The 13,117-nt window shown below is 39.9% G+C and overlaps 1 protein-coding gene across 2 annotated transcripts in view; it reads right to left on the reverse strand.

Annotated features, from left to right (window-relative positions):
* Positions 1-3,338, reverse strand: part of LOC123519007 (transcription factor cwo-like) — a 54,641-nt gene extending 51,303 nt beyond the window's left edge. For both annotated transcript variants that reach the window (XM_045280122.1, XM_045280121.1), the window contains exon 1: positions 2,846-3,338. In XM_045280122.1, the coding sequence (XP_045136057.1) occupies positions 2,846-2,898 (53 nt within the window). In that variant the 5' untranslated portion in view covers positions 2,899-3,338. The remainder of the gene's footprint in view (positions 1-2,845) is intronic.
* Between the last annotated feature and the right edge of the window lie 9,779 nt (positions 3,339-13,117).

A 13,117-nucleotide genomic window follows, 5' to 3' on the forward strand; every position in this document is an offset into this window, starting at 1 on the left:
TATTTATTCTACGCATTGAACTTTATCTTGTTCATCTTTTAGAGAATCTATTGAATGGAGCACTGAACCGTTATGATAGATTTATTTCCGCAATAATTCATTTTTCAGACATTGATATTTTTTAATTTGCTCTCTCTCTCTCTCTCTCTAAAACAAGCGAAAATGAGGGCACGTGCTGGGGCGGGAGGAATGGGAGCTCGAGACAGGAAGGGAGGGACGGAGGGAACCAGGGAGTGAGTTGGGTGGGTTGATGTGGCGTTATGTAACTGACCTTGAGACTCCTCCGTTAACCCACTGATCGACATAGAGCATATCACTCACAACAATATCAACACAACCAACCACCCACACATATGTCTTGTATTCTCAGCACTCATACTAGCACCATCATTATTACTATACTATAATACTGCTGCTGAAATTGTACTGTTACTATTACTACTGTTTTATTCTGCTGCTGCTGCTGCTGCTACTACTACTACTACTACTACTACTACTACTACTATTACAACTACATTACAACTACTACTATTACAACCGCGGTACTACTACTACTATTATAGCTACAATACAACTACTACTACTACTATTACAATTACAGTACTACTACTATTACTACTACTATTACAACTACTACTACTACTACTACTACTACTACTACTACTACTACTACAGTACTACTATTACAACTACAGTACTACTACTACTACTACTACTACTACTACTACTACTACTACTACTACTACTATTACAACTACAACTACTACTACTACTACTACAACTTCTACTACTACTACTACTACTACAATTGCTACTGCTACTACTTTGTTTTATGCTGATTCTGCTACTACTACTATTACTACTACTACAGCAATTGCTACTGCTACTACTTTGTTTTATGCTGCTGCTACTACTACTACTACTACTACTCAGTTACCAATATGTATTACTATTATTCCTTGCGCAACTACTATTGTATTTAGTTGTGCTGCTGCTGCTGCTGCTATTACTACTACTACTACTACTACTACTACTACTACTCAGTTACTATTATGTATTACTACCAGTACTACTGCTGCTGCTGCTGCTGCTGCTGCTGCTGGTACTACTGTAGTTTATGCTGCTACTGCTATTGTTACTGTTCCTACTACTACTACTACTATTGTATTTAGTTACGTTGTTGTTGCTGCTGCTGCTGCTGCTGCTGGTACTATTGTAGTTGCTGCTGCTGCTGCTGCAGCTGGTACTATTGTAGTTTATGCTGCTACTGTTATTGTTACTGTTACTACTACTACTACTACTCCTACTACTTTTACTACTACTACTTCTACTTTTACTACTACTACAACTACTACTACTTTTACTACTACTACTACTACTACTACTACTACTACTATTACTGCCACGACTACTGCTGCAATTACCTACTACTTTGTTTAGTTATGCTACTGCTACTACTATTACTACTAATAATAATGATGATGATGTTAATAATAATAATAATAATAATAATAATAATAATAGCAATTATAATAAAAATAATAATAATAATAAAAATAATAATAGTAATAATGTTACAATAACTGCTGTAGTTTATGCAAACATACACATCACTACAGATAACTGTTATACACATTTTTCTAGTATGCTACGTTTGTAAATACTTTGCACTACTCTAATTGTATTCTAGATACAACTACGTGCATATTAATTACTAATCACGTATTAATAGTAATAATATCACAACCACTACCCTAACATTTCCACCACCACCACCACCATCGTGAAGAGTGAGACTTGAGGCACACAGTGTGAGGCGCGCTCCAATGCGTGACCTCCACCAGGCGTCCGAACATGTGACTCCTAGGAATGTTCCCCAGCTAAGCCTGACTGACTAACTTATTCGGGCCAATAACCGCCACTGACTTAATCTAACAACTCTGACCTTGAATATTACATAGAATGAGGGACAGAATTTTCTTTATTGGTTAATAAGTACACCATATACTTGAATACTATCCCCGGTCTCTCTCTCTCTCTCTCTCTCTCTCTCTGTGTGTGTGTGTGTGTGTGTGTGTGTGTGTAAGATTAAAAAATACCGGAGAGAGAGAGAGAGAGAGACCTTTATGTTGATTGCAGTTATGTCAGACTTTTCGAGAATCAGTTTGTCCAGGTGTGATGACACGTGCTTACTTTCTTCGCGTGAGTGCGCCCGCGCGTGTGTGTGTGTGTGTGTGTTTACGTGACGGCTTGTGGGAATATACTTTTGGTGACGGTATAACAGTATGATGTAAGGCTTTATGAATTGGTGTTGTGTTGATGGTGTAACGTATGAAAAGATGATGACTGGAGTTTTATTTGTAAGTATGTATGTGTCTGTAGGAGGGAGGTGAAGGAAGGGTATGTGTGAATATAGCGGTAAAACATGACTCATCCTTGTAATTGTAAAGTAACTTCATCTTCGTATAGCGATGGTGTTGTATGGTGATGATGTAAAGTGAGAATACATGACATGTACGGGTGGTGTAAAACGTGACACTTGTGAGAGCGCTGAGCTACGGGCCGAGAGGCACCTGTAGCATCACGCGGCGTGACACTTTTGATAATCGTACGGGAGAGGCACGTCAAGGATGGCATTTGTTACAGGTGGATGGAATGGCATTGATGACACTCATGGCACTACCGATACACTGAATTAGCACTAGTGTGAAGTAGTTGATGGGTGATGCAGGGTGGCACCTGTAATAGTGGCAGTGTCAGGGCAGGGATGCAGACACACATGCAGGCAGGTGATGTGGGGCGTGTGAGGCGGTGATGAGAACAGGTGTAGTAGAAGGACACTCACCGCTCCACTTTGAGACACGAGCTGAGGGAGCCTCCGTCCTCGTAATTATCCATTCTCTCTAAGTTGATCGGCCGACACTAATAGGGTCATCTTGTGCTTAGCTACACAACCGTCACTCTCTCTCTCCCCGCACACCACACACTCAACGCGAATTTACCCACGGCGATCACAGAACTTATAATATAGACCGACTAGACTGGCCGCTGCGAGGTTCTGGTGGGGCGACGGCGTCCACACCAGCCGTCACGTGGCCCTAGGGTGACGTCACACCTCACGTGGCAAGGGTGTGCACGCTCTCAACCTGCGCACTCCCTCGCCCCTCCTCTCTCTCTCCCGTCTTCCCTCGGGCGTTCGATACCGGGTCAAAATTTCGGTCCCTTAGGCTCTATGTGGCTCATGAGGCTTAGGGAAAGCACTGGGGACTCTAGAGTATCATCCTGGCAGCAGTGTGTTAGTAAAGCACCGCCAAACAGAATATTGCGTGGCTGCCAACACGAGGCCCGGTGGTGATACACGTGACCCCCTCCTCCGGCACCTCCTCCCATCCCACCTTCGCCTCCCTGCTCCCCCACCAGTATCACCGCCCACTGCTCCTCCCGTCCCTCTCCCAACCACCTCCTGCTAGGAATTATCCGCGAGTAAACTTTTCTCTCATCCAAAGGAAGTGTTATCGTCCCCACACAGTCACCTGTGTGAAATGTGCAATGCCTGGAAGATTATTTGGCGCCTGGTGAGGATCATTATGGCTTGGGTGGCACCATACTAGTACAGTAATAAGGTATACTTTATGTTGAAGAAGTACTACATACAATTCATTAATTTTAGTCTAGGTGGTTAGGTGCTACGCGGCTACAAGCGTGTGAGGGGCATACAAACAATGGGGGGAGAATAAACAAGAACAAGTCTGGCACCACTTCTTCCTCACAACATCCTCCTCTCTCGAAATGTCGATCTCAAGAATGCCAGGATTTCCGATGCGATTAAAAAATTTCCTATCACGAAACGACTTACTAATAGCTTGCATATGTCCAGAAGGACTACTTCGTTAGTGTAGGAAACGAAAAAATGCTTTCTTAAGTTTAAAGCTTAAAAGGACACAATCGATTATACTCCGGGAGGTTTGCCGGATGGCGGTCACGTTGACTGCGGCGTGGTGGAGGCGAGCAGAGTAGACACAGAATCTACTTGTGTGACAGCGTTCAAAACAATGTATTTTCAAGTAATTCTGCTCCAGGCATGTGACAAAGCAATAACAAAAAATATTCCCATAAAGCAAATCACTTCTTCCAGCAAAACAAAGAGGACAAAAACATTTAACAACAACAACAAAAAAAAAAAAATATTTGGAGGCGCGCCGGTCTAGGAACTGTTGCATAATAGTTTGTTGTGGTCAGTAGTAGAAGTGGTGGGCAGGGGAGGGCGCGAGGCAGACATGGCCTGCGGAAGAGAGGCTTGCTACGGGTCACTGCCTCGCTCTGAATGAAAAAAGAGATATTCAGCTAGTCAAAAATTTCGTCCCCGTTATTTTTATTGCCGTGTGTGTGTGTGTGTGTGTGTGTGTGTGTGTGTGTGTGTGATGAGTGGTATTCGTAGTACTGGGTATAAGGTAAGGGGTTTAAGGAAAAAAAGAGAGACTTAGTGTTGTGCATATGTTTGGATCAGCGCCATAGCACGCCAAGAGTAAGTGGATAATCTAAAATCTCTCTCTCTCTCTCTCTCTCTCTCTCTCTCTCTCTCTCTCTCTCTCTCTCTCAGATCGAGTGCGTCACATCAATCCGAATTACCTAACTAAACAGATAGACTAATTAACTGAATGACTTAGTGATTGATTGACTGACTAAGTTGCCAAAATACGGTTCCTGGTAAAACTTCGGTTGTATATCTCACGTTTGCCCTTGACATTTTATTCTTTCCCGGACGTTATCAGTGATAGAGGCGAGTAATTTTTCATCTCCACAGTCCCGCTCTCGTTGTGTGTGGAGGGAGGAACGAACGGCAAACGTGTGTGTCATCACGTCACGTGGCGCCCTGGTGAGTCTTGTTATTGTTGTTGTTGTTTTTGATGCTGCTGCTGCTGTTGTTGTTTATAATGTTGATATTACTTGTAGCTACCACCACCGTCTCCTCCACCATTGTCACTAATGCTGCTACTGCTGCTGCTACTGCTACTGCTGCTGCTGCTACTACTACTATTACTACAACTACTACTGCTATTATTACTGCTGCTACTGCTGCTACTGTTACTGCTACTGGTACTGGTACTGCTACTGCTACTGCTACTGCTACTACTACTACTACTACTACTACTACTACTACTACTACTACTACTACTACTACTACTACTACAAGCATTACAACTAGGTATTACTATTACTAGCATTATTACTACTACCATTACTACTAGGTACTACTACTACCATTACTACTAGGTACTATCACTACCATTACTACTACTACTACTACTACTGCCTCAACTACAACTACCACCACCACCACTACCACCACGCCTACCTTTATTACTACTACTACCATTGCTACCACCATTTCTACTACTACTACTACTACTACTACTGTTGCTGATGGTATTGCTACTGCTACTGCTACTGCTTCTGCTACTACTGTTACTACTACTACTACTACTACTACTACTACTACTACTACTACTACTACTACTACTACTACTACTACCACTACAATCCCTACTCCTATCACCACCACATTCATAATCATCATAATCTTCGTCATTGTTTCGACACAAGTAAGAAAAATAATAAAAGTAGAGTGTATACCTAGTTTTGAAAGTTATTTTGGTCTACTTGCGCTTTCCCTCAGGACTTGTAAGAAAGAGGGCAAACAGAGCGGGACCAGCGGCTGCAGCTACTCCAGACCGTGTGCTTGTAAAGGGGATGTCAGCAAAGAACGTGTTGAGAGGGTTGGACCACAGATTAGCAGAATCTCGGCACCCACCCACCACCCGACACTGTTACGTTGAAAATAAAGTAAATACATGAACCTGAATATTCGTAAATGTTGATTTGGAAAAAATTAAGTGTGGGAAATGGACGAAATATTTCTAATTTCTGGGGTTTCTTTCCTCATTTTAGATTTATCCTAGCTAACTATGCCTTGAATTATTCCAGTAAAGCAGCATCAAAGGAATTTCTAATATGTTAGTGGGTGGGATTGCACTTTATTCTGCCCTTCTTGGTTAGAGAGAGCGATTAAGCGTTTCTCAATACCTAAGCTAAGAGAATTATTGACGCAAATAAGATTATAACGATTTGCAGAAAATTACTATTATAGATTTCATAAACGGACATGAGTCTATAAGTTTCATAAGTTCGTGTGTGTGTGTGTGTGTGTGTGTGTGTGTGTGTGTGTGTGTTTTATACTTATTCCATGTTGGTTGAAGATTTTCAGAAATTATACATTTTCATTACCAAAAATCTCTCTCTCTCTCTCTCTCTCTCTCTCTCTCTCTCTCTCTCTCTCTCTCTCTCTCTCTCTCTCTCTCTCTCTCTCTCTCTCTCTCTCTCTCTCTCTCTCTCTCTCTCTCTCTCTCTCTCTCTCTCTCTCTCTCTCTCTCTCTCTCTCTCTCTCTCTCTCTCTCTCTCTCTCTCTCTCTCTCTCTCTCTCTCTCTCTCTCTCTCTCTCTCTCTCTCTCTCTCTCTCTCTCTCTCTCTCTCTCTCTCTCTCTCTCTCTCTCTCTCTCTCTCTCTCTCTCTCTCTCTCTCTCTCTCTCTCTCTCTCTCTCTCTCTCTCTCTCTCTCTCTCTCTCTCTCTCTCTCTCTCTCTCTCTCTCTCTCTCTCTCTCATCCTCAGAGAGAGAGAGAGAGAGAGTGAAGATGTTACTTAACTCGTGCATAGGCCAGGAGAACTGAACTGAACGTGTCTGAGAGTGAATAAACTTTGTGGTGTGATGATAAGATAAGGTAAGAGAGGGAAAGAAATAGATGAATAGTTACGAAGAATAAACTCGTGTAAGGGATGATACATTGATGTAGGTTAGCTCTTGCATTATTCATGTGGGCAGACTAGGGATGCGAGTAAGTAGAAAGTCATGTAGGGTGAGGGCGAGGTAATGGGTAAACCCGGAGCTGGTGGGCCGCCCAGTTCCCATCCAACGAGTTCTACCAATCACCGTTAAGGGCCTTGAGTACTCAGGATGTCAGGCGGCTCTTCAGTCTCGGCAGTGCATAGTTATCTAATCGAAAGCCAAGTGCCCCGTATAAGGCCAATGATGTGCCAGCAGCTCGAGGCAATGTGACTGTTCTTTGCTTTCGAGATTGCTCTCATCAGAAGTTTAAGTGGCAGCATGAAAAGACTAAGTAATTGTGCCTCAATGATCGTACATTGTGTATCATTAAGGAAGAAAAATGTGTTCCCTATCTCCAGCGTCGCTATTTTCATGTCGTACACCATCCTCCCTTCCCCCTCACTCCTCTCTCTGCTTCACCCCGGGTAACTCCATCCCAGATGTTCACTCACGTAGGTACTCATGTTTGGCTACCCTATACTCAACAGGCTCATGTGTTCATTGCTCCATATACGAGTTCGAGTTCGTAATATTATTATTTATACTGAAAATTGCATGATTCTTCTTACCTTTTGTGTGATATAACATTTAGAAGTTTTATCCCATTGTCCCACTAGAACCATGAAAACCCATTTTTATGTTTTTTTTTATGTAAGAGGGGAAAGCCGGCAAGGACAACAATCTTTTTTAAAAAGGCCCACTTAGTTGCCAGCCCCCTTGGAGGCCTGATAAAGTTAGCCAAAAGACAGAGATAAATGTTTTGAAATCTTCTTAAATGAAGTCACGTCATAAGAAATTGGAAATACAGAAGCAGGCAAGGAATTCCAGAATTTACAAGAAAAAGGTATGAAAAATTGAGAATACTGGTTAACGCTTGCATTAGAGAGTTAGACAGAATAGGGGTGAGACGAAGAAGAAAGCCTTGTGCAGAGAGGCCGCAGGAGGACGGGAAGCATGCAGTTAGTAAACTCAGCAGAGCAATTAACATGAAAATAGCGTTAGAAGATAACAAGAGATGCAACATTCCGGGGTGAGAAAGAGGGAGTCAGTCATAAGAAGGGATTGATGAGACGAAAAGCTTTGGATTCCACCTTATCCAATAAAATTGTTTGAGTGTAACCCTCCCAAACATGCGAAAAGTACTATACACGAGGACGGATACGGCCCTTGTACAGAGTTAGTTAACAGTAGGAGGGGCGAGGAAAACTAGCGGAGACGCCTCAGAACTCCTAACTTCATAGAAGCTGTTTTAGCAAGAGACCAGATGTGAAGTTTTCAGTTTAAATTATGAGTAAAGGACGGACCGAAGATATTTAGTGTAGAAAAGGGGGACAGCTGAGTGTCATTGAAGAAGAGGAATAGTTGTCTGGAAGGTTGTGTCGAATAGATACTAGATGGAGGAATTGAGTTTTTGAAACATTGAACACTACTAAGTTTTCTCTGCCCTAATCAGAAATCTTAGAAAAATCAGAAGTCAGGTATTCTGTGGCGTCTCTGCGGGAACTGTTAACTTCCTGTAGGGTTGGTCGTCTCTAAAAGTGAAAAGGTGTAGTGTAGGGCGGTATCATCAGCGTAAGAGTGGACAGGGCAAGAAGTTTGGGTAAGATCATTAATAGATAATAGAAAGAGGACAGGACAGAACCTTGAGGAATACCACTGTTAATACATTTAGGAGAAGAACAGTGGCCATCTACCATAACAGCAATAGAACGATCGGAAAGGAAACTTTTTTTGTATTTATTTATATCATGTAGGCTTTTCATGGGAATTTATGGGCTGAAGGGGATGCTTTTTGGGGTACCTCCTATCTCAAAGCCCACTTTCTAGGAAACCTTGCCCCGAGTGAGGAAGCCCAACCTACACTCGGACCGTGGACAGGATTCGAATCCGTGCGCTTGGAGACCACTCAGATCCCAAAGCATGCATGGTTCCACTGTACCACAGCTAAGTTAGAGTTGCAGAAAAAAGAAAAGAAATCGTAGGAGGGCAGTTTTGAAATCAAAGCTTTGTACCAGACTCTATCAAAAGTTTTTTTTATGTCTAACACAGCAATAAAAGTTTCACCGAAACCTCTAAAAGAGGATGACTAAGGCTTAGTAAGGAAAAGCCAGAAGATCACCAGTAGAGCGATCATGTAGAAGATTGTGAAGTGACAGATGTTTGAGAATCTTCCTATTGAAGATTGATAAAAAATTTCAGACAAGCAAGATATTAAAGTTATAGGACGGTAGTTTGAGGAATTAGAACGGTTACCCTTTTTAAAGAACAGGCTGAATGTAGGGAAAATTCCAGCATAAAGGAAAGGTAGAAGTCGATAGACAGAGTTGAAAGAGTTTGGCCAGGCAAGGTGCAAGCACGGTAGCACAGTTTTTAAGAAGAATAGGAGGGACCCCATGAGGTCCATAAGTTTCCGAGGGTTTAAACTAGGGAGGAAATGGAAAACATCATTACGAAGAATTTCAATTAATGGCTTGAAATAGTCACAGGGAGAAGAGAAAAGTTCAGCTTTAGAGACAGATGTGATGGCAGTGGTGCCATCAGGATAAAATAAAGGGCAGAAAGATGAAGAAGTGAAATTATTGGAGATGTTTTTGGCCAGATGCCAGAAGTCTCAAAGCAAGTTTGAGTTTAAAAGATTTTGACTTTCTATTTAGGAAGGAGTGTTTGGCAAGTTGAAGAACAGGCTTGGCATGATTCTTGGCAGAAATATAAAGTGCATGAGATTCATGAGATGGAAGGCTCAAGTACCTTTTGTGGGCAACCTCTCTGTCATGTATAGCACGAGAACAAGTTGTGTTAAACCAAGGTTTGGAAGGTTTAGGTCGAGAAAAAGTGTGAGGACTGTACAATTCTATTGCCAGACACTATCACTTGTTATGCGCTCAGCACAAACAGATGGGTCTCCGACACGGAAACAGGAATCATTCCAAGGAAAATCAGCATAGTACTTCCTCAGGTCTCCCCACCTGGCAGAGGCAAAACGCCAGTCACTTCCACTCTGAGGGATCCTGAGTAGGGATTGGAGAAATAGGGCAAGATACAGATATGTGATTGTGACCGGATTCTAACGGAGAAAATAGGGTAACAGCATAAGCACAAGGAATAGAGGTAAGGAAAAAGTCGAGAATGTTAGGCGTATCTCCAAGACGGTCAAGAATACGAGTAGAGCGTTGCACCAGTTGCCTTAGGTCATGGAGGATAGCAAAGTTGAAGGCTAGTTCACAAGGATGGTCAGTGAAGGGAGAGGAAAGACAAATCTCCAAGGATGGAGATTTCTGTAGAAAGAGTCAGACTGTGCTCCAGTTTAGAAGATAAAGTAGTCAAGAATTTTTTTTTATCATCAGAGCAGTTATGGGAGAAATAGACAGCACAGGTAAATTTAGTTAGAAAGTGACTTTTGAATTGAAGCCAGATGGTGGAAAACTCGGAAGATTCAAGAGGGTGGGCATGAGAGCAAGTCAAGTTATTGTGCACATAGATGCAACATCCAGCTTTGAAACGAAAATGAGGATAGAGAAAGTAGGAGGAAACAAAGGGGTTACTGTCAGTTGCCTCATACAGCTGTGTTTTGGTGAGGAAAAGATGAGATTTAGTAGAGATGAGGTGGTGTATTGCAGATTGAAAATTTGAATGTCAGCTGAGAAAAGACCTTTAAACAATGAATGCAACAATTGGTTCAATGGTTTATTATAAGATTCAACATTTACCAGGGATGGGGATGGAAAAATTCATTCAGTGATGTTTTTCTTCTGCTATGATCATCTTTCAATTTTTCTCATGAATTTGACTGCACAATTTAGAATATCCCATCACAGTTATTTTCCCATAATATATTTTCAGAACTTCCTCTCTTTCTTCTTCAATCGCCTAACATTTCATACTAAGAATTTCGATAGATACATTTCCTATATCTGACTTATTCATTATGTTTCTATTGTCACATTTCTAGGGAATTGATCATCAAGCACCTTACTAAGAATCACGACAAAATTTTGAAATGTCAAGGAACTAATGATCTATTTTTCTCCCAAGTGTGTGTGTGTGTGTGTGTGTGTGTGTGTGTGTGTCTGTGTCTGTGTCTGTGTCTGTGTCTGTCTGTCTGTCTGTCTGTCTGTCTGTCTGTCTGTCTGTCTGTCTGTCTGTCTCTCTCTCTCTCTCTCTCTCTCTCTCTCTCTCTCTCTCTCTCTCTCTCTCTCTCTCTCTCTCTCTCTCTCCTCTCCTCCGCTCCCTCTTTCTCTCCCCTACCCCTCTCCTCTCTCTTTCTCATCTCCCTTCTCCCTTTTTCCCTCTCTCTTTTCTCCCCTCTCTCCCTCTTTCTTCTGTCCCCCTTTCTCCCTCTCTCTTCTTTTCTCCTCTCCCCCACTCCCCTTCCCATTCCTCCACATGGTCTTCCCGCTTCGCCATCCCCCCTCTCTTGTCTCCCTCCCTCCCACTCTACCCTCTCTTTTCTCCTCTCCCTTTTTCCACTTTTCCCTCTCTCTTTTCTCCCTCCTTTCTCCCCTCCCTTTCTACCCATTTCCCTCTCTTTTCTCCCTTCTCTCCCCTATCCATCTCCCTCTCTCTTTTCTCCTCTCCCCCTTCTTCCCTTTTCCCTCTCTCTTTTTTCCCCTCTCTCCGTTTCTTCTTCCCCTCCCCGCTCTCCCACTCTCTTCTCTCCTCTCCTCTCCTCTCCTCTCCTCTCCTCTCCTCTCCTCTCCTCTCCTCTCCTCTCCTCTCCTCCTTCCACCCTCCTCCTCTCCATCTCTCCCTCTTTCTTCTCTTTCTCTACATACACAGGAGTGGTGGAGAGGCAGACGATAGAGTGACGCTGTGATCACGGGAAGACACAGTATGTGGACCGAGTGGGAAGGTCAAGTGGGTGGAACTTAAAAGCTTAATATTTGTGGGGATTTTAAGCAATTAAAGGCTAACAGGTGTTGCTTCTGAAAAGTTATATTGCCAGGACTGGCAAAAAGTCAAGTGCTGGCATCTGTACCTCCTCTGATCGACAAACACCGTTGTGTTAAGACCTGACACAAGTTCCATTAATTGAGGCTATTCTATAATGGGTAAGAAAAATAAATGCAGTTTATAAAATATCATATTGTGTGTGTATTATTATTGGTTTTGTAATATCTTGTTGTGTGTAATCTTGCACATAATGTTGCAATGTGAATAATGTCTCCTTCAAATAAACATAGTTTATGGTTGTAACACTTCATGCCCTGACGTGAGGAAAAAAAGCCAAGATTGCCACAAAAACAATAAATTTAAGACGACTTTTACATAGAGGCAGCATCCCGCCCCCAAGCAGGGAGGGTGAACACTATATTTCCGACCCTCTCCGGGTGATGTGCAAAACTCACCTTAAACTTAGTCTTTTTTTTTTTTTTTTTTTCCTTATCTTCAGGGTATGAACTTTTATTACCATATTTTGGGTAGGGAAATCCAGGCTTTTTTTTTTTTCATTTTACCTTCAGGGCATCGTGTTACCATATATATATATATATATATATATATATATATATATATATATATATATATATATATATATATATATATATATATATATATATATATATATATATATATATATATATATATATATATATATATATATATATATATATATATATATATATATATATATATATATATATATATATATATATATATATATATATATATATATATATATATATATATATATATATATATATATATATATATATATATATATATATATATATATATATATATATATATATATATATATATATATATATATATATATATATATATATATATATATATATATATATATATATATATATATATATATATATATATATATATATATATATATATATATATATATATATATATATATATATATATATATATATATATATATATATATATATATATATATATATATATATATATATATATATATATATATATATATATATATATATATATATATATATATATATATATATATATATATATATATATATATATATATATATATATATATATATATATATATATATATATATATATATATATATATATATATATATATATATATATATATATATATATATATATATATATATATATATATATATATATATATATATATATATATATATATATATATATATATATATATATATATATATATATATATATATATATATATATATATATATATATATATATATATATATATATATATATATATATATATA

This window comes from Portunus trituberculatus, chromosome 44 (assembly GCF_017591435.1).
Source record: "Portunus trituberculatus isolate SZX2019 chromosome 44, ASM1759143v1, whole genome shotgun sequence".
Classification (NCBI taxonomy): domain Eukaryota; kingdom Metazoa; phylum Arthropoda; class Malacostraca; order Decapoda; family Portunidae; genus Portunus; species Portunus trituberculatus.